The sequence below is a fragment of the Leptonychotes weddellii genome, chromosome 1, assembly GCF_054177405.1.
Source record: "Leptonychotes weddellii isolate Sample4059 chromosome 1, ASM5417740v2, whole genome shotgun sequence".
NCBI classification, from domain to species: Eukaryota; Metazoa; Chordata; class Mammalia; order Carnivora; family Phocidae; genus Leptonychotes; species Leptonychotes weddellii.
Window position 1 is genome coordinate 2,714,705 of NC_138369.1, and position 24,463 is coordinate 2,739,167.

The 24,463-nt window shown below is 57.7% G+C and overlaps 1 protein-coding gene across 7 annotated transcripts in view; it reads right to left on the reverse strand.

The window, feature by feature from the left end:
• Positions 1-24,463, reverse strand: part of SEMA6B (semaphorin 6B) — a 28,598-nt gene that overhangs the window by 3,493 nt on the left and 642 nt on the right. Inside the window, exons 1-14 of one of the 7 annotated variants that reach the window (XM_081802201.1) lie at positions 9,430-9,739; positions 8,411-8,507; positions 8,114-8,263; positions 7,859-7,982; positions 6,158-6,218; positions 5,963-6,025; positions 5,457-5,558; positions 4,974-5,064; positions 4,529-4,648; positions 3,977-4,065; positions 1,918-2,135; positions 948-1,079; positions 570-719; positions 39-221 (exon numbers count right to left, since the gene is read on the reverse strand). In XM_081802201.1, coding sequence (XP_081658327.1) covers positions 39-221; positions 570-719; positions 948-1,079; positions 1,918-2,135; positions 3,977-4,065; positions 4,529-4,648; positions 4,974-5,064; positions 5,457-5,558; positions 5,963-6,025; positions 6,158-6,218; positions 7,859-7,982; positions 8,114-8,234 — 1,454 coding nt within the window. In that variant the 5' untranslated portion in view covers positions 8,235-8,263; positions 8,411-8,507; positions 9,430-9,739. Of the gene's footprint in view, positions 1-38; positions 222-569; positions 720-947; positions 1,080-1,917; positions 2,136-3,976; positions 4,066-4,528; positions 4,649-4,973; positions 5,065-5,456; positions 5,559-5,962; positions 6,026-6,157; positions 6,219-7,858; positions 7,983-8,113; positions 8,264-8,410; positions 8,508-8,653; positions 9,740-24,463 lie in introns of those variants that run through there. The other 6 variants (XM_081801991.1, XM_081802337.1, XM_081802128.1 and 3 more) reach the window with 6 other exon arrangements.

Consider the following 24,463-nt stretch of genomic DNA (forward strand, 5'->3'; position numbering starts at 1 on the left):
GCCCACCGGTCCCACCTCCCGACCTCTGCCCACTTCACCTGTCTGGCCGGTAGGTCTCAAACTCCTCCAGGAAGACACTGGGCCCAGTGGTGCCCGAGGTGCTGGCGTTGGGCCAGATGAGGAACTTGAGGACGGTGCCCACCTCGGAGCCCAGGAAGACAATGGTGTGGTTGCCCCAGGGGCCAGCGCCCACGTCCACAGCCACTCGCGTCAGCTGGTGCCTGGGGCCAGGGTGGGCAGGGGTTACGCTGGTCCCATAGCCCCTGCGGTGCCCTGGGCATGTGTAGAGACACCACCCATGCCAGGCGGGGGCACATCACAGAGAGACAGACCCCCAAGCTGGACCCCAGCCTGGGCCGGTCCCCCCTTCACCTCTCTCCCCCCGCCCCCCCGTCCCCACCACGCGGCCCTGGGTCGCTGCATACTCAGCTGTCTGGAGGGCCTGACTGCAGCAGGACCGCTCTCCGCCTTCCCCCTCATGCCCACAGGTGGCCCCCTTCTTCCTCCCCACCCACCACCCCGTCACCACCCACTGGCCCACCGGACCCCAGCCATGCACGGGGACTGACCGCATTAGAGTCCGCACGATCCAGGGCGCGTGGCCCAGAGAGGGCACCGCTTCGTCCATCAGGGGGTGGGTTTTGACAAAGTTGAGGATCTCATCGGGGAAGGCGCTGGAGGCGTTGTACCGCATGCCAGGAGCTGCACAGCACCCGGGTCTAGGTGGGGAGGAAGCGGTGGTCAGGGTGGCCTCGCGCATCCCTACACAGGGGCTCTGATTTGCCGGGGGACCTGCTGCCCTGCAGAAAGGGCCTCAGTCTTCTGCATCTGTGTAATGGGTACAGCTGAACTCAGCCCCACAAAATCCACCTGGAAGTCCCAGCCCTTTGTCCTAGGGTCAGGACACCCCACCTGGGTACCTGGTTCAGGATCAAGGGGGCTCTCACCGGGGCCGTGGCACCTGATCCTCCGGCACGGGTGTCCAGATGGACTCAGGGGATTTCTGCTCACGGAAGCGGCCTTCAAACACAGCGGCCACCTGAGTCATGTCAAAGGCGCAGACAGCCGAGCCAGGGATGCTGGGGGAGTTAGGGGAGAGGCAGTGGTGAGCCTGGTGGAGGGCACTGCCTTGGACAAGTGCACTGGAGAGCCTTTGTCCCGGTGAAGCTGTTAGATGTTCCGTACCCTGGGCCAGAGATGCCACCCATCCACTCCAGTCACTCTGCTTTCTCAACAGGGCTCAGACTGGACCACAGGCTGGCTCCTCCATGGCCACCCGTGTCCCTCCATGGCCACCCATTGTCACTTGCCTGGACACCCAGGCTCCCAGATGTCACTCTTGCCCCCTTTCAACCCATGCCCCAGGGGGCTTTCCAAAAATGCACATCTGACCTTGTCTCTCTTCTGCTCCTCACTCTCCCATGGCTCCCTAGAGCTCTCAGGATACAGTACAGGCTCCTCCCAGTGGCTTTTCACCTCTCTGCCCTCATATCCTCTACTCTCCCCCTTGCCTCCTCCTCTCCAGCCACGGGGGCCTCCTCCCTATTATTTAAACACACCAAACTCACTGCAGCCTCAGGGCCTTTGCACATGCTATTCCTTCAACTTGGAATGCTCTTCCCTCTCCTGCCATCTCACACCCATTGGTGGCTCGTTCCAATGTCCCCTCCTCCAGGAAGCCCTCTTTGACCCCCCCCTTCTAAAGGCAGAAGATGAGGACACCCCCCATCTGGCCCCTTCTGACCAAAGGGCCATGGAGGGTCAATAGCTGGCTTTGTCCCACCCCAGTCTGGGGCTGATGCCGCTCGGGAGTCCAATCTCGCCCAGCCCAGGACCCAGGGAATATATGATGAATGTGGGAGCTCTCTGCTTCTCTCCCCCCAGTGCCCCAGTTTGCTCCCCTCGGGGCCCTCTGACCTGTTGCTGGGGGTGGAGAAAACAGCCAGGACCACAGGCCGGCCCCCCAGGCTGACCACACCCGTGACGGCCTGCAGCACGTTGAAGTAGAAGTGGGAGTCCCCAGGCACAGAGCAGTTGAGCCGCGCCTTCAGGAAGGACGTCCACTGCTTCTCCAGCACCCGAGGGGAACCTCCCAGGTCATTCTTGCACACCCGGGCCACGCGGGACACCACCACCTGGTGCGACAGCAGATAAAATGGGGGCCTGAGCCCTGAGTCCGGGAAGGCTGCCCACAGGCCGCACTGGCCATCACCCAGGCCGGGATGGAGGAGTCTGTCACTGGCTCACCATGCGACCCCAGTTAGTCACCATACTCCTCTGAGCACCGCATTCCCCAGCAGAAACACGGGGATGTCAGGGATGGTCATCACAACCATGGCTATCCCAATCGAAATCTCACGTGTTTACGGATTGCTCACTATGTACCAGGCACATAATCCTCATCATCTCCTACACTCCTCCCAAACTCTCCAAAGGAGGGGACCGATATCCCCATTGTACAGGTGGGGAAACTGAGGACCAGAGAAAGAGAAGTGACTGGCCCAACGTCACACTAGTAGTAAATGGGGAAGAATTCTCACTTAACTGTCCAGCTGCCTGGTGGAGTGAGGGACAGGACAGATGGGTAGATGGGTAGGTGAAGGGATGGCAGGATGAGTGGATAGATGGATGGATAGATGAACAAATGTGAAGGAGATAATGATGGATAGTTAGAAAAATAATGAAGGATGGGCGCCTGGGTGGCTCAGATGGTTAAGCGTCTGCCTTCGGCTCAGGTCATGATCTCAGGGTCCTGGGATCGAGTCCCGCATCGGGCTCCCTGCTCCTTGGGAGCCTGCTTCTCCCTCTGCCTCTCTCTCTCTCTGTCTCTAATGAATAAATAAATAAAATCTTAAAAAAAAAGAAAAAAAGAAAAATAATGAAGGAGATGATGGATGGATGAATGGATGGATGGATAGATGGATGGGTAGAAGGATGTGTGTATGGATGAATGGATAGATGGGAGATAAATGGGTGGGTGGGTGGATGGATGGGTGGGTGCATGGATGGATGGATGGGTAAGTGGATAAATGGGTGGTTGCATGGAGGAGGAATAGATGGATGGGCAGATGAAGAAGAACATAAGGACAGATCAATGGATGAGTAGATCCATGAGTCGATGGATAAGTTGATGCATAAGTAGATGGATGAACGGATGCATGGGTAGATGGATGAGCGGATGCATGGGTAGATGGATGAGTGGATCCATGGGTGGATGGATGAGTGGATCCATGGGTAGATGGATGAGCAGATGTATGGATAGACAGAACATTGAATGGCATGGATGAATAAGTTATGGGGGGGTAGACAATTGGATATACCAAAGGGTAGACAGATATATGAAGAGATGAATGAGCTAAAAGAGGATAGATAAGTGGACGGTTAAGTATATGAATGAATGCACAGGAAGCTGGATAAATGGGTGAATAAGGAAATGAGTGGGAGGTAAGGTAGATGAGCGGATGGATGGATGGATGGATGATGGTTGAGTGGATGGGTGGGCAGATGGATAAATGGATAGATAGATGCATGAGTTGATGGAATTATGGGTGGGCTGCAGAACACATAGATGGGTGAGTGAGTGAGAAGTGAGTGAGAAGGTGGCTAAGTAGGAGGGTAAGTAGGCAGATGGATGGACAGTGGATAAAGGATGGATAAATGGTTGAGAGATGGGTGGGTGGACAGGCGAATAGCAATAACACCAGGACTGGAACCCAGAGGTGTTACCTGCCTTCAAACCCATGAACCTCACCCAGGGCTGTGTGCACCAGGGCTGCTCCATTAATGTCTTCCAGCCTCAGAGGCCTGGTCCTGGCTGGAGTGGAGGGTCTTGAGGATCAGAGGTGGAGGGCAGAACCTCTTGCCCCAGGTGGAGATTCATGGATCCACCTCTACTCCCCACTTCCCATGACCAGAGCCTCTCAGCTCCATGCCCCAGAACCAGTGCCTCTCAGGGGTGGGAGAGAGAGGACCTCACCTTCTCCAGGTAGTTAAACTCCATCGCGATCTCCCGGAAGAAGAAGTAGATGTGGCTGCCCCACTCCACCGCATGGACAAAGTAGGGCTCTGTAGGAGAGAAAGGGTCAGAACTCAGCCCCTAACATGAGAAATGGAGATTCCAGGGCTGTGAACACATCAGCTCAGGTGAATGCTTTTACAGTGAAGGGGGGATGTTGGCCAATTACCCAGGCAAAAATAAAATAGACTCAAAGATGTTTTGGGGGGTGTTGGGTGTCCGAATCCTAAAATCACTGTGTCTACCCTCCACAAACAGCAACATCTACTATTTTTGTCACCTTCTTCCCTCATGTGTTGAAGAGCTAAGTTCCCGCTATATCCCTCTTGTTGTTCCATTTCAGGTTTCCAAACCACCCATTTCCAGCAAGTTCTACTTTAGATCCAACTGAAATCTTTCCTCTAGCTTTGTCTTCAAAGAGGTCAGTAGGTTCCAAAGATGAGATGGGAGTCCCTCTCTGTCTCCTCTGGGACTCTTATTCTGGTGGGGGGATTTGATGAATGCTTGCCCCACCTTTGAACCACTTGGAGTCATGTTTCACAGTTCGCAGAGTGGGCCGGTCCCCCAGGCTGCGGTAGATGACAGCATCGATGGCTAAGAAGTCAGTAACTGTGGCGGTGAAGAGCATTCCTTCTGGATGGGCGTGAGTTGAGGGGAAGCAGGTGAGAAGTTACATCACAGAGGCCAGGGGCAGGGTGGGCCAAAACCTGATCTTCCAAGACTGAGCCCAGAGCCCAAGGAAGCTCCTGTCCCTAGACCGAGCCCTGACCCCACCTAAGCCCGAGCCCAGGCTGATCTCCAGCTCCCCCAGCTGAGCCCTGACCTTGGCTGAGTGCTGACCGTGGCCGAGATTCTCGGTTTCACAGCCACCTTCATAATAACCCGCCTCCAAGAGTGGAAAATGCCACATGGGTCAGGGTTGGGGCCCCAGCAAATGGTCAGAGCTGGGGGCACTCACCAGAGAAGAGAGCAACGTTGGCATGTTTGGGGTCGTACGGGCAACGGGCCATGCCGCTAATGTTGTCCCCGAGGGGCTGCAGTGTGTCCATCTGCAGGGGGGATGGGGCCTGAGTGACAGCGCTCCTGGCCACACCTGGCAGCCCCCCCACCCCTGAGGAATCCTGCCTCCACCTTGGATGCTGTGATTTGGTCAGCCACTTAAACTCTCTAGAGCTTAGTGTACTGTTCTGCGAGCCGGTCTAAAAGTCAATTCTAGTTAATCCTATAACTGGCTTGTAGCTTAAGTGAGCTATGGCTTCCCGGATCTCCTTTGGAAGCCTCCTCTGGAGCTCCTGGTGAGCGGCCGAGGAGGGCATATCCAGGAAGGCTTCCCGTAGGAGGTGACGTGGTCTGGGGAAAGTGCCGGGCCAGCAGAGGGCAGGTGAGCCAAGACCAGGAGGTTGGACCTGGGGCATCAGGGCTTGGAAGGGCGGGGACTCACGCTGTAGTTGGCACACACGGGGTTGAAGGCATTGGAACCGCACACAAAGAGCGTGGATTCGTCCCGAAGAAGCAGCACCTTTACAAAATTTCGACACTCGCCCTGGGGTGGGGCGGGAAGACAGAAGCCATGGTGGGCGTGGTCACGGGTGTGGGCGTGCTTAGTATCGAGGGTTGGAGGGGCTGCGGGGCGGGGCCGGGGATGTGGGCGTGGCCAGGACTGGGACCACATCAGGGGTTGAAAGGCGACTGGATCTTCCAAGTGACTGAGGAACCCACCAAGGGGCAGAAATAATTTGCATCGGCGGCCACTGAAGGGATGGAGTTCCGGCAAGACCAAGGCTGGGGGCGTGGCCATGCCTGAGGACCACTTGGGGGCGTGGCCAGGCTCTCGGGGCACAGCCACGGCAACAGGAGGGTTCAGGCCCCGGATGGAGACAGAGGACCATATGCCCCGAGCTGGGCCGGGTTGGGGCGTGGCTGGAGGCGTGGCCAGGGCCCACTCACCTCCTGCTTGCCCTTCATCCGACACACGTTGATGTCACTGGGGTTGGAGGGCCAGGTCAGTTTCTGAGAGCAGAGGCAGCGGTGAGGGGAGAGGGATCCCTGCCGCCCAATTCTTGCTCCCCAGCCCGTGTCAGGGCCCCCTGGCAGGAGCTGCAAGTGCTGCCCCCACCCCTCCCACCTGGGCCCCCTCCTCACCTGCTGGTACCGCAGCTCCGTGGTCGTGGGGGGCTCCAGCTCCACCCGGTACAGGTTGTCCCTAGGGGAGAGGTGCAGCTAGTGAGGATGGGAGCCTCAGCCCCCCCGCCCCCACTCTCCATTCCCCTGGCGGCAGAAGTGTGTCCCATACGTAACGTGCAGGGGTGTGCCAGCGCCTCAGCCACGAGCGACTGCAACACTGAACATGCCCCCGCGTGCTCGTGCGTGCCATCACACGCCTCCTCCGGTCCTGAAGTGACCCACAGGTTCCAGCACACCCCATACTCCTTGACATGCCACCTCACGCTTACACGCCCCACGGCCTTGGGGGCCTACTCCCAACATGAAGAACTGTCCAGTGCCCTTCATCAGGTGCCATCGGGTGCCCCTCCCACCACCTCTCAGTCTCCCCAGGCTCTTCCCCCCCGCCCCCACCGCAGAAACTGCCAGCAGTCACTTCCCTGTCCTCCTCCCCCTCGTGCAGTGTCTCACCTTGTGCCCCCCTCCTTCTCCTGGGAACTCCTCACGGACCCAGCTCCCCTCCCACCTCTCCAGCCCCTCGGTCTCTCACCGCTCCCCCGATGCCCAGGCTGGGTCCTCGGGCCTCTTCCCTCCCAACCGCTCCCTTCCCGGGCAGCCTTGTCCACTCTCCCCACCCCTGTCTATGGCAGGACGACGCCCACAGTCCTGTCTCCAGACGGGCCCTCCCCTGAGCTCCAGACTTGGGGGTCCAGATGATCCTGGAGGTCTCTTTGCGGGGCTTCCCGGGGCGTCTCACACTCAGCTCGACCACGCTGCACCCAACTGTCCCCACACCTGCTCCTGCCTTGTCGCTCATCTCGGCTGAGGCCACTCTGTCCTTCCAGGGGCAAAGGCCACAACTTGGGAGGCACCCTCAACTTGTCACTTCTCCTCGCCTCCCACACATCAGCCAATAGTGTCAGCTCTGCCTTTAATGTCTACCAAGAATTTACCCACTTCTCATGCACTCCACGGCCACCACCCTAGTCCACCCTGAACCAGGGCAGTCACCTTCGCCTTGGTCCCCCTGGCTCCAGCCCTCGGTCCGTCCTTCCCACAGCAATCAGAGGGTACCCATGAGCACCTGAGTCGGGACCCCCCTCCTCTGCCCACAGCCCCCCAGGGCTCCCTCCTCACTGGGGTAAAAGCCCATGTCCTCCCTGTGGTCCCCAAGACCCCACACGACCTGCCCAGTCCCCTCCCCGCCTTCCCTTCCTCCCCATCTCCCCGTCACCCACTCTGCTCCAGCCAATCGGGCCTCCTCAATGTTCTTCCAACACGCCAGGCCGGATCCTGCCCCAGGGCCTTTGCATAGATTGTGCTCTCTGCCCAGATTTTCTCCCTCTCCCCCGAGATGTCCCCATGGCTGGCTCCTCATCACTCAGGTCTCAACTCAAATGTCACGTTCTCCGAGAAGCCCTGGAGCCCCACATCAGCACCTTCTGTAGAAACCCAGGGAATTCTGACCAAAGAACTGTCCCCACCTACAAACACACCATAGCCGACTCCAGACTGTAACCACAAGTGGAGTTCAGTCAGCAGCCTTTATATAGTCCCACCCCAAAGATGCCAATTTGTACTCCAGCCAAACAATATGGTCCATCGTGCAAACCTCCCCAAAATGCCACCACCTGCTCCCCACACCTCACCCTGCACTCTCTGCCGGACAATCCCTCATACCTCTCCCCGATGAACAGGGTCCTGTTGACCCGCAGGACTCGCTGGATGTTAAGGTCGTCAGCACCCTCTGCGGGGGTCAGGCGTCCTGGCCCGCTGCCCACGAACACGGGGTAGTGGTTCAGGTCTGGGGGAGGGGTGTGATCCAGGGCTGGGGTGAGCCTGGTCTGGTGAGCCCTGAGGGAAGTGGGCAGCCGACCCAGCTGGGAAGCAAGACCCTCCCTCCGGACTCCTGCTTCCCCCGGGACCCCCACTCACAGTCCCTGGGGGCCACGCTAAGTGGCGGCGGCTCCTCGGGGAAGAGGCAGTTGGCTCCCCCCAGTAGCAGCAGTAGGAGCAGTGGGGCCGGGCGAGGAGGGGGCGCTCGCGGGGTCCGCATGGCGAGGTCGGGGCGACGAGAAGTGAGACCTGCGGGCGAGAGGCTTGGCGGTGAGCTGCTCTGCCTGCAGTTCCGCCCTCCGCCGAGAGATGGCGCACGCGAGCCGCAGTGGCCTGGACCTTCAAGTACCCGAAAACCACTCCCCACGGGGTCATATAATAAAACATAACACAAACCTCGGCAATATTAGTAACGCCAGCACTTATTTAATTATCAGCAAGACTTTCTGACCACATCGTAGTGAGAGCTCCGGAAACGGTTTCGAACCAAAAACTAATAATGACAATATTTAAATGACTTTGAAATAAAATCATATTAAATAATTAAAAAAACAAATAATCACGATAATGATAGACACAACACTTAACAACACGTACTTAAATAATTCAATCTCAAAACATATATTCAAGAAATCTTACAATTAAAACAACAATCCTGGGGCGCCTGGGTGGTTCAGTCAGTTCAGCGACTGACCCTTGATTTCCGCTTAGGTAGTGATATCAGGGTCCTGAGATTGAGCCCCTCGTCGGCCTTCCTGCTCAGCGCGGAGCCTGCTTGTCCCTCTCCCTCTTCTCCTCCCCCCCCGCCCCACCGCTTGCTCGCTCTTTCTCTCAAATAAATTAATAAATATATAAAATCTTTAAAAAAATAAGCCACAACAATCTTAAAATGAAAGGCTTAAAAAAATTTTCAGTCTCGGGGCGCCTGGGTGGCTCAGTCGTTAAGCGTCTGCCTTCGGCTCAGGTCATGATCCCAGAGTCCTGGGATCGAGCCCCACATCGGGCTCCCTACTCGGCGGGAAGCCTGCTTCTCCCTCTCCCACTCCCCCTGCTTGTGTTCCCTCTCTCGCTGTGTCTCTCTCTGTCAAATAAATAAATAAAATCTTTAAAAAAAAAATTTTTTTTCAGTCTCTCAGAATTTTATAAACCACAATCTGAGAGTTGCCATACTTTAGAATCTTAGAATGTTCCAGCTGGCTGGGGACCTCAGAGGGGCCCCGGTGAGTCTGACTTCCTTCCCAAGTCCAGGCTTTCTGGCCTCTGCTGGAATACCTCTGTGACAGGCACCTCACTACCCCTCAAGGGAGCCTGCTTCCCGCTCCTGTTCAAGGTAATTTGGAGAACCTGCCCGGTTGTGCAGCGTGGAGACTCCCTCCGGGTGATGATCGGTTGGTGGAAGTGTGAGCAGAACTCACCCTCTGGAACCCAGCCCTCCACATCCCTACCAGCAGGGGTGCAGTCTGGAGGTCCCGAGTAAGAAGCCTGCAGCCTCGTCCTTCCGGGAAGCCACAGGCAAGCCCTGTGCCTCAGTTTCCCCGTCTGAGCAGCAGAGACATCGCCACGCCCTGTCCTGGCCTCAGAGCTCCAAGATTCTGAAACCCTGGAGGTGAAGGTGGTCAGGACCTTTGGCCCTGGAGTGCCTGCCTCTGAGGACTCAGGGCCAAAAAACAGGAAGGCCTTGCGAGGACCAGCAGAGCTTCCTCTCCACGACCCTGGACTTCCAGTATTTGTGACTCAGCAGATGCCCGGATCCCACGTGTTCGGGGGACATGCTTCTGCTTCCTTAAGAGCTTCCTTCCCTGGCTCCTCCCTTGCTCTGCAGCCTCCCATGGCTCCCAGTAACCCCGATCTAGGTCCCAGCCGCTGCATTGCAGTCAAGGCCCCCAGTGTGGCCTCCAGCCTGCTGCTGCCTACTCCACCCCCAGGCCGCTGCCCTCCCCACCCCAGTCTCCTCCCCCACAACACCTGCCTGGGTCATCCCGGCCTCTCAGGTGCTCTGTCCTTTTTTTTTTTTTTTTTTTGATAAACATTTTTCTTTTTATATTGTGTTAAATATATATACCATAAATTTACCATCTTAACCATTTTTAAGTGCAACAGTTCAGCGGCATGAAGCACACTCACACTGTTGTGCAACAATCCCCACCCTCCGTCCCCAGAACTTTCCATCTCCCCACATGGAGACTCTGTCCCCATGAAGCACGGACTCCCCACCCCCTGCCCCAGCCCTGGCTCCCACCATCTCCTCTCTGTCTCTGTGGACGGGACTCCTCTGGGGACCTCCTGGGAGTGGGGTCTGTGCGATGTGTCCTTCTGGGTCTGGCTCCTCTCACCGAGCGCAGTGTACTCGGGGTCCCTCCACGTCGTGGCAGGTGTCAGGGTCCCTTCCTTTCTAAGGCCGGAGAGTGTTCCCTCGTGGGGACTGACCGCATGGTGTTTATTCATTCACCTGCTGGACACTGAGGTTGTCTCCACCTCTTGGCTGTTGTGAATAAGGCTGCTATGAACTTGGGGTTGCAAACATCTCTTTGAGACCCTGCTTTCAATTCTTTTGTGTATAGACCTACGATCACACGGTAGTTCTTTTTTTTTTTTTTAAGATTTTATTTATTTATTTGAGAGAGAGAATGAGAGAGAGAGAGCATGAGACGGGGGAGGGTCAGAGGGAGAAGCAGACTCCCTGCCGAGCAGGGAGCCCGATGCGGGACTCGATCCCGGGACTCCAGGACCATGACCTGAGCCGAAGGCAGTCGCTTAACCAACTGAGCCACCCAGGCGCCCTTGGCCCACGTTTTATCAGAATAATATTTAACGTAAGAACCTTCCAAACAAAGCTTCCATTCACTGGCCATGCAGGGCTCCAGAGTCAGGCTGCAAGGGTTCAAAACCCAGCTCTGCCATTTACATGCTGTGTGATCCTGGACAGGTTCTGCCTCTGGGCCTCGGTTTCCTCATCTGTAAAATGGGCATGGGAACTGTACTGATCTCATAGGCCTGTGGCGGGTGTTAGCACAGCACCGGACACAGCGCACGTGCTCAATAAATGCTAATTATTATGATTCCTGTTGTTGCTGTTGCCATAGTAAGGACCAGAGGTTGGGGCTGGCTGGTTTCCAGGAATTACTTCACAGAGCCCCCACTGGCTCTAGCAGGAGCGGTGTAACAGTCAGCCCATTCTGCAGATGTGAACACTGAGGGTCTGATTTGGGGGCTATGGTCCCACCAGAGAGGATGTGGCAGTTGGGTCGAACCCAGGGCTCTCTGGCTCCAGGATCTTGCTCCTAGGTGTTGAGCATCCTAATGACCATAACAAGATCAACAATCACCCAGCCCATTCCCTCAACCCTCAACCCAGACAGGCTAGCAGTAACTTAATACCCAAGTGCATGGACAGGCAGACTGAGGCCCCAGGTCAGGATGGGACCTCACGGCTAACTTTTTCTCCTGGTTTTCTTAACTTTGTGATGCAGCAACTGGAGGCTGGGAAGGGGTTCATTTGCCCCCTCTGTCCACCTGCCCCCAGCCCCAGAGATCCATCCAAGGACCCCTGAGGACCCACACTGGGCTTTCCTTGCCCGAACCTGTTTCTCCTACCAGTTCCTCGACTTACGAACAGCCCCGGCATCCCTTAGCCAAAGAATGGGGTGTTGACCTCCCTGTCCCCTCCCTGTCCCGAGTGCTCTGTAGCCCAGCCCCCACCTCCTCCTACCTGGTCTCCCGGCCTCCAATCCTGCCCCTTCAGTATCCTCCTCAAGGTAGCAAAGGAATCTTTCTAGAACTCAAATCTTACCTGTTTTTCCCCTGCTCTAAACCAGGCACTGCTGACATTCAGGGCGACTATTCTCTCTGGGGGGCTGTCCTGGGTACTGTGGGGGTGTTGAGCAGCATCCCTGGCCCCCCCACTTGATGCCAGGAGAAACCCCAGTGTGACAACCACAGATTTCCCCATTTATCCAGCGTCCCCTGGGGGGCAAAACCAGCCCCAGCTGAGAACTTCTGCTCTGAACCCTTCTATGGCTCCCCAGTGTCCTCAAAATGAAGTCCCAGCTCCTCCCCTCCATTCCATCTCCACCTCTGGACATCTGCACATGCTGCTCCCTCTGCCTGGCACACATTCCTCCTGCTCCCAGTAACCTGGTAAACTTGTTCTTCTCAGACACCTCCTCCAGGAAGCCTTCCCAGATCAGCCCGGATGGGCTTCCTCCAGGCTCCCACGTGCCTGTGTGTCCCCTATTAGCGCCCTGATCCCCCTACCTTCTAACTGCCTGTCTGTCCGTCTTCCCCACTGGACTGTGAGCCTCCTGGGAGGGCAGGACAGGGTCTTGGCCACCACTGTGTCCCCAGCACCCAGCACAGGGCCCTGCATACAGTGGAAGCTCAATAAATAATAAAGATAGCAAACACCAAGCACTTACTATGTGCCAAGCATTGTAAAAATCCACACAGCACACCCAAGAGGTGGGTGTTGTTAACATGCCCCTTATACAGATGGGGAAACCGAGGCGCAGAGCGGCGACATCATGGACGAAAATGGAGCTGAGGCTGAAACCCACTCGGTCAACATTAGTTATTCTGATTATAATGCAGAACTGAACCCCACATGCTTTTTTGGGGGAGTCCACTCCCACTCACTGCACCTGGCCTCAGTTTACCCCCTGCCCTGGGGTTACTGGAGGCCTCAGCACCTCCCCCCCCACAAGACCATCTGCTTCTCTCCATGAAACTCGCAGCGCCTCTGTCAGCAGCCACCCGGCATCCGGCCGCCCGGATGAAGCCCCACCCCCTGCCCGAGCACCTGGCCACCGGAAGCCCCCACCAGGGCCAGATGGGGGCGCTGCGTGGCCAGCCTGTGCACCCCGCGGCCTGGGGGGGGCATCCCTTCACCCACGTGTTTGTCTGCCCGTGGAAGGGGCGTGCCTCCTGCCTGCAGCCCTGGGGACACACAGGAGAGACCGTCATAAGGCCAGAGAGCGCCAGCCCCCATCCAGGAGGCCTCATGCTGTGGCAGGGACTCTCTGCTGGAACCCCGACCATCACTCCAACTCTTGGCACACGGTCCCATTGTACAGATGAGAAGACTGAGGCAGAGGTAGAAATCCCTCAAAGCCACCCTACTTTACTTCTCAGGTCCTCAGGTGGCCCCTGGACCGGACAGTCTTCCCGTCTTCCCTGCACCTCAGTTACCCTAACTTTGACATAGGCTCCAGTTTCCTTCTGGAAAACCTCCCACCTGGCCCTTCGTCAGGCCAACGTGTCTGGGCTACCCTTGGCCATGGGACTTCAGTATAAATTTTAGGATCAGCTGGTAAGTTCCAAACGACAGATAAAACATAAAGCCTGTCAGGGTTTTCACTGGAGCGGTGCTGAACGGATGGATCAGGCTGACCTCCTGACTGGCAGCTGGTGCTCCCGGCCCCCAGCTGGAGCCTGCTCTGGCACTCCGGCCTCAGCTGGCCGCTCAGGCCGCGCCTGGGAGTCCTCCCCCAGCTCCCCCCAACACCCGGCCCCCCAGCCTCATTCCCTCACCCTCACGCCCAATGCCAGCAAGTCCTGTGGGCTCTGCATTCAAGTTTATCCAGAATCCTCACTCCTTTCCAGTCCGTTCCTGGTCAGCCCCCATCGTCTCTCGCCCAGACCCACGCAGTCCCCTCCACCCTGGTCCCAGGCTGCCGCCTTCATCCCCTCCACCCTGGTCCCAGGCTGCCGCCTTCATCCCCTCCACCCTGGTCCCAGGCCGCCGCCTTCATCCCCTCCACCGTCCATCCTCCCCGCAGCGGCCACCAGAGGGCGCCTGTGAGAAGTCGAGTCAGCTCAGCCCTCCTCTGCCCACAGCCCTCCACGGCTCCCACCTCCCCGGGGGAAAGCCTCTTCCCTGCTGCCCCCAAGACCCGGCACGACTTGTCCCCAGCCCCCTCCCCGCCCTCACTTCCTCCCCATCTCCCCCTCGCCCACTCTGCTCCAGCCACACGGGCGCCCCCCCAACAAGGCAGGTGCGGTCCTGCCCCAGGGCCCCAGGGCAGGATAACTGCATCTGTCCTTACTTCAGGTCTCCGCTGCAATGCCACATCTTCAGAGACAGCCCTCCCAGCGCTACACCCCCCCCATACTCCAGGAGCCTCTACCCTTTCCACACACCGCTATGCCCCTCCCTAGCCGGTATCACACTCTCAAAGTGTCCAATTTAGACCCTTTCTCCTCCGAATGTGGTCCTCAGACCAGCAGCATCAGCCTCACTTGGAGCCCTTAGCCCCCATGGGGCACCTGCGTGGCTCAGGTGGTTGGGGGTCTGTCTGCCTTGGCTCAGGTCACGGTCTCCAGGTCCTGGGATCCAGCCCCAGGTCTAGCCCCACGTCGAGCCCCATGGCAGGCTCCCAGCTCAGCAGGGGGTCTGCTTCTCCCTCTCCCTCTGCCTCTCCCCCTGCTTGTGCTCTCTCAAATGAATAAATAAAATCTTAAAAAGAAAAAAAAAGAAATGCAGAGGCCCAAGCCCCACCCCAGGCCCACCAACCAGAGCCTGAACATAGTAAGAGCTCACAGGGATCAGCATGCACAACAATCTTTGTGCATGGGTACCCCCAAATAAAATAATCATCCACATATCAGTCTGTTCAGAGCCTGTCTGCCCCCCCTGGACAGGGAGCCCTGTGACGGCAGTCTGGGGTGTGTCTTGGTGAATGAACTAAGCGTCAGCATCAGGAGCGGACTCCAGATCTGCCCTCCTCCCTGGTTCCACTTGGCCGGTGTCCACAGGAGTGTGGGTCCACCCCGCCGCATGTCCACAGGCCCCGATGTCCACAGCACGTAATAGCCTCTGTGTGTTCACATGTATCCATAGATACAACCACAGCACATGCGTGTGCCCCAGCCATGGCGGGCCGTCTGCACGTGTGTGCACACGCCCACGTGTCAGAGTTTATATACCCATCCCCCAAATTAAGCTGCTGCCTGCCACCCCCTGGCCATCAAACAGTTTCCGAGGACCTCAATTCCCCTGTGGGCACCAGGCCGGCCAACCCCGGGTCTAACCTTGTCAGTCTGTTGGGGAAACTGAGGCCCAGAATGCGGGCTGGACGGACAACACTGTTAGCTGAAGAGCTCCAGGTTAGCGGCTTGGTCTCCAGCATCGCGCGGCCCAGGTTCAAATCCCGGCTCTGCGATCCGACGGGTCCCCCCACCCCTTCCGTGTGGGCCTTGGTTACCCCACCTATATGCATCAGGTGACTACAAGTCCAAACCTACAGTGTTGCCGATGGGAGGACATAATGTAGACCAGCGCCATCCAACAGAAAACTGCGCCCACACGTGTCCTTTCAGTTTCTGGGCAGCCACATTCAAAAGGGGAAATTCATTTTAATAATGTGTTTTATTTAACCCAATAGATCCAAAATACTGTTATTTCCACCAGTAATCAATGTAAAAATGATCAACGAGACATTTCGACATGCCATTTTTCGCATTTAATCTTTGGAATCTTGTATGTGTTTTACTTTTAGAGCATATCTCGATTCGGGCCAGCCACACGTGATCCAACAGCCACACGTAGCCAGTGGCCGCTGCTGCCGACAGCTCAGCTCCAGAAATAAGCCCAGAGCTAGGAAGGATTCCCCCATCCTCTCAGCCTTAGCAGGGAAGTTCTACCTTCGATCTGCCTTAAATCCCTCTTGCTTCCAGAGGCTCCCAGAAGCTAAAGGCCTGGGGGCTGGAGTTTTGGTCCCTCCTGGGGCCTGGGCATTTCCCGCTGGGGCTTTTGAGAATTTGGGCTTGAAGGGCAATGCCACTGTCCTCTCTGATCCCTCTCCCCCCAAGCAACTCTTGGCAAGCTCAGCCCACACCATGCTCAAAGGCCTGCAATGACTCCCTAGTACCCCACAGAAGAAAGAGCCGATTTCTGTGTGCTGACATTTAAGGATCCCTCCCACCCCGGGAATGACCTTAACCTTCACTTGCCTCCATCTCCTGCCAGGCATGCCCAGAAGTCACCAGTCCCACATTCAGGTCTTTGCTCACGCTGTCCCCTCTGCCAGGGGGACGTCTTCAGCCTTCTCAAGGCCCAGCTTCTCCCCAGAACCCCCTCAATCACCCAGACATAGTCACCTTGCTTTTGCCCCTGGAAACCCCCCAGCCAACTCCTGCTCACCATCTATATCAGCTACATGTGGATGTCCCCTTCTCCAGGAAGCCTTCCTTGATTGCCCTGGCTGAGCCTCAGTGTCCCTGGGCTTCCCCAACCACCGTTCCTCTCTCACCTCCACCCAATCTCACCAATCTGGGAGCTCCTGTGTCCAGCTCTGGCTCCCTGTACCTTACACCGGGAGCTGTCCATTCACTCCTTAGATGAGCAATTACTGTGTGCCTACTGTGTGCTAGGCACAGTTCCAGGCACGGGGACACGGCAGTGACCAAGACAGTGGCAAAGCCCTGCCCTTGTGGGGCCCCCACTCCACAGGGGGGACAGGGGGTACGCATGTTACCAAATGACGGTAAGAATGGCAGGGGGTGGCAAAGGGGCTGCTCAGGTGTGGGGCTGGGGGGCCCCTGGGGGAGGGACATTCCAGCTGCGGCCTGGGGATTGAGGAGGGAACAGCAGTGAGGATGTGGGGGAGGGTGCTCCACAAGGGCAAAGGCCTGGGGGCTGGAACTGTTCCAGGAGCAGTGGGAAGGTCCCAGCGGGTGGAGGGAGGCTGCCCTATCTCGAGAGAGGACCCCTGGGGTTCTCCCCCTTCTCCAGACCAGACACTGTGCCTCAATTTCCTCCTCCATAAATTAAGGCACCACACCAGGGCCCGGTACGCAGGTGTTTACTTGACGTGAAGTGGCCTCACCAGGTGGCCTCGGACCGGCAGCTCACCCTCTCTGGGTCCCTCTGGGCCACGGCAGGGGACTCAGTGACTCTGGGCCAGGCTCGGAGCCCCTGTTTCTCCATCTGCCATGGCCGGGATGGGGGCGGGATGCCCGTTTCCAGTTCCATAGAAGGAGCTGCTGTCAGCCTGACGGCCCCAGGATTCCAGCTCCAGGGCCCGGTGTCCCCGGGGGGATCGAGTAACCCAGCCCGGCGGCCGGGCCCCTGCGCCTTCCAGGTCTAGTTACCAGCTCTGCTTACAGCTGCCCCCTCCAGCTGCCTCAGTCGCCCCCCGTGGCAGCCCAGTCGGGCTTCGGGGCTGTCTAGGAACTTGGCAGAGCTGCCAGAGGGAGTCCCTGGGGCCCTGGCCATGGAGGGGCTGGGGAGAGAGAGGCCCCCTCGCCCTCCAAAGGCTGCTGGATGCCGGTTAACTCGTCCCTGGCCGGCCTGGGGGACGGCAGTGCCTCCTCCCGCCCCCCCTCTGCAAATCGGGGCCCGCAACGCCGGCTCCTTGGCACGCAGTAGGCGCTCCAGATACCAGCCCGATGAGCGTCCCGCGAACAGTCCTTACTTGCAAAAGAGCCGCGAGGATGCGTTTATTCCGGACGTCCTGAGCACCTATTGTACACCAGCACGCCAGGAGGGTCAGCCGTGACCAGGGTCGTGCACGTCAAGGGCTTGGCACAGAGCTGGGCTGACGGCAAACACTCAGTTCGTGCTGAGCGTCTCTCTGGAAGACGACCAGTGCTCAAGAGTTCCTGAGCCGCCTTCCGCGTGCAGCCCACGGCGGCCCGGCGGAGCTGGGATCTAAGCTAAGATTTCACGAAGCCCCGTGCTGGGCCCAACCATTCACATGTATGAACTCATTTCCGGCCCACCCCAACCCAGTGAGGCAGAGACCAGCACCATCATCTCTGTTTCGTGGATGGAAAAACAGGCCCAGAGACGTGAAGCCACCTGGCCAAGGTCACACAGCACGGAAACGTGCGGCTGGAGTCCGAACCCAGGGCACTGGGTTATGCTGCCTCTTGCCAAGTGCCCATGAGGCGCCATCTGTCTAAGAGGCTGCACAGCCCAAAATGCACATTTGCGGATAAGCAAGCGGAGACCCAGAGAGAGGCTATCCTGTCCCCAGGCCACTCGGGGAGCCAGGGTGGGGAACAGGTGGGAGAGATAGGACCTCAAGCGGGGGGCCACGGATTGGCCCCCGGGGGCCCCAGGCCCAGATGGGGAGGGAGGGGGGCTCCTGGGTAATTAATTTTAATCACTGTTTGGAAATTGGGCCGCCAGGAGGCAAGTCAGAAGCAGCAACTTGTAATTAGGAACGAGGGAGGGGGGGCTGCTTTCTCCACGATGCAGCGACCATTCTGAGAAAATTAAAGTGTCATTTATACCCAGTGGGTAATTAGAGGGCCCTGGAGGGGGCCGCCCGAGGGGCCTGGGGGCTCCTGGGGAATCCAGAGTGGGGCTGGGGCTGGGGCTGGGGGGGCGGACACCCACAGATTCCCAAGGGGGGAATTCTGGGTAGGCCTGGGGGCAGACAGACCCTGTCCTCAGCCCCAAGTTGAAGGAAATGCAGGGGAGCTGGGCCCTGCTCTTGGGGCCAGTTTTGGGGGACAGAGGGGAGTAAGGCTTGGCTCTAGGGGGCTCCACTTTAGGGAGGACAAAGAGATCTGGTTCTTGCCCTTGGGGTCCAAAAAGACAGCGAGCCCGGTCCTCCTTTCTTGGGATTCTGGGAGCCCTCCCTCCTCTCCCCCAGGTTGATCCCTCCAGATTCCTCCAGTCACTCTGCCCCTCCCCCAGAGGCCATGTGTGGGAGGCCACAGGGATCCCCAAGTGCGAGGGGACCAGAAGGGCAGTTCTGCAAAGGGACACCACTAAGAGATGCTGGGCGGGAAGCAGGCAGGGCTGTGCTAAGTGTTGCTGGGAACAGAAGACCTGGCAAATGAACTTAAAGAAGACAAAGGCGGGAGATAGGTCCTAGGGGACGGCCCTGGGGTCAGAGTGGACCACAAGTCCTGGTGAGTCAGGGCTCAGGAATGGCAGAGATGTTGGCAGAGTGACGTGGACTCTGGGGGATGGGGCATGAGAACTGTGCAACAGTGGAGAAAAAATAGTGAGGGCCAGAGGCCCCTGTTTTCTGGGTGACCTCAGGGAATTTGCCACCCCAATCTGTGCCTCATTTCTCCTCAGAGCCTGGGGCTCAGACCTTCAAAGAGGAATGGCAGCAAACACTCAGGGGCATCTATTGTTTTCCAAGCTCTGTGCTGTGGGCCTTACAGAAAGTACTAGTGGGGTAGGTGGGAAGGGTTCTTCTTATCATTTCATGGTTAAAGAAACAGGCCCAGAGGGGCGCCTGGGTGGCTCAGTTGGTTAAGCGACTGCCTTCGGCTCAGGTCATGATCCTGGAGTCCCGGGATCGAGTCCCGCATCGGGCTCCCTGCTCGGCAGGGAGTCTGCTTCTCCCTCTGACCCTCCCCCTCTCATGCTCTCTCTCTCTCATTCTCTCTCTCAAATAAATAAATAAAATCTTTAAAAAAAAAAAAAAAAAGAAAAGAAAAGAAACAGGCCCAGAGTGGGTGAGTGACAGGCCCGAGTTTGCACAGCCAGGAAATTGCCAAGCTGGACTCAAACCCAGGCCATATGGTCTAGACACTACACTCTTAACCATAGTACTCCCTACGCCTTAGAGAAAGGGGCCTTGTTTCTCTCCACATCCTTCTGTAAGAAGTCCCAGATCTACCCCACCCACCAACTTCTTTCCCCCTCCCCTGCCTCAGCTAGGCTGGACCCCATCATTGCTCATCTGGACCAGCACGGAGGCCTTGGCCCTGGTCTCCCAGCTCTGGCCCTTGCTGCCCGCAGACTGTCCTCCCTACAGCAGCCATAAGAGGTCTGTGAGCCCTGGGTCAGGTGCTGCCACCTTGGCCCACAGCCCTCTGGGGTTCAAGCCTCACTTGGGTAAAAGCCCAAGTCTTCCTCTGAGGCCCCCAAGGCCCTGCAAGACCTGCTCCTCCTTCCCTCTCTAACCCTCACTCACTCTGCTCCAGCCATGCAGGCCTCCAATGTATACAATGCACCTGGCAAGGTCCTGCCCCAGGGCCTTTGCACTGCCTCTACCCTCTTCCTGGAATGCTCTTCCTCCAGATCTCCACATGACTGGCTCCATCCCATTTTCCAGGTCTCAGCTCAGTTGCCACCTCCTCAGAGACACGCTCTTTGACACCATCAGCTAAAACAGCCCCGCCCTCCTCAGCTACACGATCCAGTATTACTGTCCTCAGGAAAACTTATTATACTTGATTTACTCTATTTCCCTAGTTGGTATCCATGTCCCCACCTGGATGTGAGGTCAACAAAGGCACGGCCCAGTCTGCCTTGGTCATTGCCGGGTACCCAGAACCTAGCACCTAGTAGATAGACACCTATTAAATATCTGTCACCTCATGAAGTGAGAGCAAAGACCACACAGCTCCAAATGAGATCAGAGCCAGAGGCCACAAAGTTTCTGCTTCTCAAAGTTATTCTTTTTTTCTGGAGTAAGAAAAACAACGGGACTATGCCTAGCATGTTACCTGTGTCCTCTTCTTTAAATGTTCAACCCTAAGGGAGAGAAAATAGCATCTATGCTTTAAAAATGGGTAAATTGAGTCTCAAGGAGGGGGCATGAGTGCATGAGTGAATGAGCAAAGACACGGACTCAAACCCACGTAAGTCTGATCCAAGTGGGCAATCTCTAAGGGCAAGAATTCAGTGAGGCTGTCTCACCTGCCCAGGGGCTCTGACCCCTTGGCCTCTGGGAAAAGTTCTAAAACTATCAAAATATGTAGCCAACCCCACTGCGAACTCCTACACATCCATCATTTCCCCAGCTTCAGTGCCCCGCCTTTGTTCATCTTCTCTGATCCACTGGGCAGAGACCAACTTTCCCCAGCCCCATTTGCTCCTTACGCCCGGACTCTGACTCCATGTAGCAGAGAGGGCCAGGGCCTGCCTGTTTCCCCTTCTCCAGCCTGGAAGCCCCTTGAGGGCCAACTAAACACCTGAGCTAAAGCCTTTTTCTCTGGGATCCCAGTGTCACCCAGCGTGGGGCACGGCACACAGGGGCCAACAGGAGCTTTTGTTGAGTGACTGATCTCCCCAGCTGCCCTGGACCAGATCTCCCCCAGGGCCCCTCTTAGAACCCATAATCCTCTTCTGGGTTCCTGCAGTTAGGAAGTCCTCCCCTAGGTCTGCCCTTGGAAAGCAGGCTCCGCCAGGGCCAATGTGCATCCTGGGAAATGTAGTCCTCACTAGCCTGGGCCTCCTCCCAGCAGGCCCTGGGGCGGCCACCAGTGAAGGGTCATGAAGGGGGGCTGGTGGGGCGCCGTATCCCTGCCCAGAAGAATGGAAGAGGGGTCTCCAGCCTCTTAAGTCACCTCTGTGGCACTTTCTAATGCCTGTCACTTTACGTGGACATCCCCAAAGGCCAGGCGACAGACAACCGTGATAATGAGAGAGTACATGGCTCAGGTCCAGACCGATCAGGACACACACTGAACCCTGGCTCTGGTGGGCCAAACCTGCGCTGTGTCTAGGGTGGGGGGGTCGGTCTGCAGCCGCTCCTGGGTAATTCATCCACAGGATGTGGGGCAGATGGCTGGGGCCTGAGTCCGGGGCTGCTTGGAGCCTCAATTTCCCTACTTCTGCTCAATGGGGCCACACTCACAGTCAGCCCTCATCACTGCTGGGTCTTCCAGGAATCAGACTGAGTATCCCCAGCCCCTTAAATGGCTTAGAGTTTCAGAATCACAGTATCTTAAATATTATAGTTCAAAAACCCCCACAGTACCTGGAAATTTAGAAGAAATTTGGGGGATCGCCTGGGCCCTGACCAATATCAGAATTATTTTTCCAGGATTCTGGAAAGATGGCTATCAACCTCACTTGCCTGCCTCCCAGGACAGGCCACTCACTACCACTCCAAGCAGCTCACTGGGTTTCCAGGAGCCCGTCTCCTGGTAGCTACCCTTCCTTTCGGCTGCTCAAGATCCAAAACGTTGCCCATTCCCTCCCCTGCTCTAAAACCTTCCGTGGCTCCTAACTGCCCTTGGGATAAAGCCCAAGCTCAACTTGGCATTCTTGGACGCTATCCAACTCTCAGGCCTAATTGCTCTTTATCTCCCACCCCTAAAACAGTCCAGCCACTCAGGGCTCCCCAACACACCCTGCCGTGGCTATTCTTGCCGCTCACTCCCTCTACTTCGAATCCCTGTCCTCCTCTTCTCCTGGGATCATCCTTCCCGTCCCTCCAGTCCCAATGCCAGCACCCCCTCCTCCAGGCAGTCCTCCCTGATTCCATCTGTCCTGACCCTGGCTGAGGCCTCTCTGGACACCCCAGCATCTTCTGACAAAGGGCCAGGCATGCAGGACGGGCCCCACCCCGGGGTCAGCCAGAGATACCACCTTCCCAGGAGACGGGAGCGACCGGCATGTCCTTCAGCCTCCAGGGACCCAGCTCACCTGTCCTGCGGGCTGACGTCAGGGTCACCTTTCCAAGGACAGTTTGATTTCTATCTTCCAGGTCCAGCCCCATGTAACCCCAGCAACTCCTGTCTCAAGCCCTGGGCAGCCACTGCAGATGACAAACCCTCCTACGGCCTGTCTCCAGCACCTTCCTTGCCCAGTGGACAAAGGCGGACACAAAACCTAGAGGAGGAGGGGCCCCTGCCGGGTAAGCAATACCTCCGCTCAGAGACACTGTCTCACCTCAAAGCAGAGGAGGCGACAGGACCCGGAGGAGCCGTGGGTGCTCAACCCCAGCAGAAGGTAGGCAGGAACTGGAGGGAGAGTGGAGAGGTACAAATCCAGGGCATTCTTATGTGACCTCTCTTTGCCTCATCTCCCTCCACTCAGGCCCTAAACCCAAAGATTGCCTCCTGGGGAGATGGCAACCCAGAGAGGACTAGACACCTGTCTGAGGTCACACAGCTGTGGCCCTCTTAGCCCCAGCTCTTTCCTCTACACCGAATTTTTTTCTTTTGGAGAGGGCTGGGGCACTGGAAGCTCCAGGCCCAAATTTCCACACAGCCCAGAGTGGACAGGGTGGTGGTGGGTCCAGGGTAACCTTTGGGAGGACTCCTGGGTTTCAGCTGATGTGGCAGCTCCTTTCCCCCTTAACCCTGTCTAGCAACCTCAGGAGAGGAGAGGTCTGGCTTCCCTCTTTGCCCACTCTGCCAATTTCTTGGGCCTCAGTTTCTCCATCTACTCTTGGGAACAGGCCAGTTCACATGCCATTTGAATGAAGCTTTTGCCAGGCCACCACCTACCCAGTATTCAAGGGATCTCCTATGGGCCACAGTGACCTCCCAGCCAACTTCCTAGAGAGCTTAGGACCCCCTCCCAGGTGGGCCCTGGACCCACTGGTGAGCCCCAGCCATCTCCCCACATGCTGTACTCATTCTAAATAAAGTTTAGAGCAATTGCCCAGATACATCCCCAAATTCACCCCTGAATAGCGTCTACTAGGATTTGGGAAAGAGGCTGGGTGGGGGGGAGCCCATGGAGGAGGGGATGCTCCAGCCAGTGGACTCCTTGAGAAGCTGAGGGAACCCAGAGAAACATGAAGAAATGCAGTTTTGTAAATGGGGTGGGGGGGTCTCTTCTGTTGGCCCAGCCATCAGCCACCGTCCCGCTTTCCTCCTTGAGCCCAAACCCAGATCCCCAAAGCTTGAAGGTCCCTTCTTCTAACTCCAAGCCTCAGTTCCCCTCCAGTATGCGGGTCAAAGATGACAACCTCCGGGGTGGGGGGTGTGGGGGGAAGGGGCAGGGAAGGTAGGATGCCAAAGACCTCAGCCAGAGAGGGCCAAATAGGGGCTGAGGGTCTGTGAATCGCCTCCAGCCCCAGGACTCTTGCAAATACTCCCAGCTCCAGCATCTACCGGGGCAGGGGTGGGGGGTGGTTCCTACAGCAGCGCCCCCTCTGGGAGGTGCCCTAAACTCGGAGGGCGCCCGCAGGCGGAGAGCAGGGCGGAGAGGGGGGGCACGTGACCCCCGCCCCGGGGACCAATCAGCGTCCGCAGGAGGGGGGCCACACTCGGCGCCCCCCACCTCTCCCGGCGCGCTCGGAGAGAGACGCTTTCTTTGTCCCTTTGTCAGCTCTTGGGGGGCCCCGAACCCCCAGGCCCCCACTGCAACGGGGGGATCCGGACAGGCTGGCTCTCTCCCCCCACCGCGGCCCCTCCCCCGCGGCCCGGGCCCTGGACTCTTTCTGGGCCGGGCGTGCGGCAGGAGAGGGCTCAGCGGCGCCCAAGGTGCGGCGGCTGGACCGCCGAGTGGGGTGGAGGGGCCTCACCGGGCCAGGACCACCGCACCGGTCCCGGGTCCGCCTCGACTTAGCTCTCAGGGCTCCGCCCCCCAGCACCACCCCCCCCCACCCCCGGCCAGCAGGCCCCTGCCGGCCCCGAACCCCCCACCTGGGCCCAAATCCAGCTCCCCAGCGGCGCAGCCGCGAGCCCCGTTATTGTGCCTCCCACGGCCCCCCCGGACAAAGTCTCCACCCGCTGCGGTGCCGACAGAACCCCCATTATAGCTCCACATACAGGCCCCCAGGCAACAATCCAGGCCCCCCC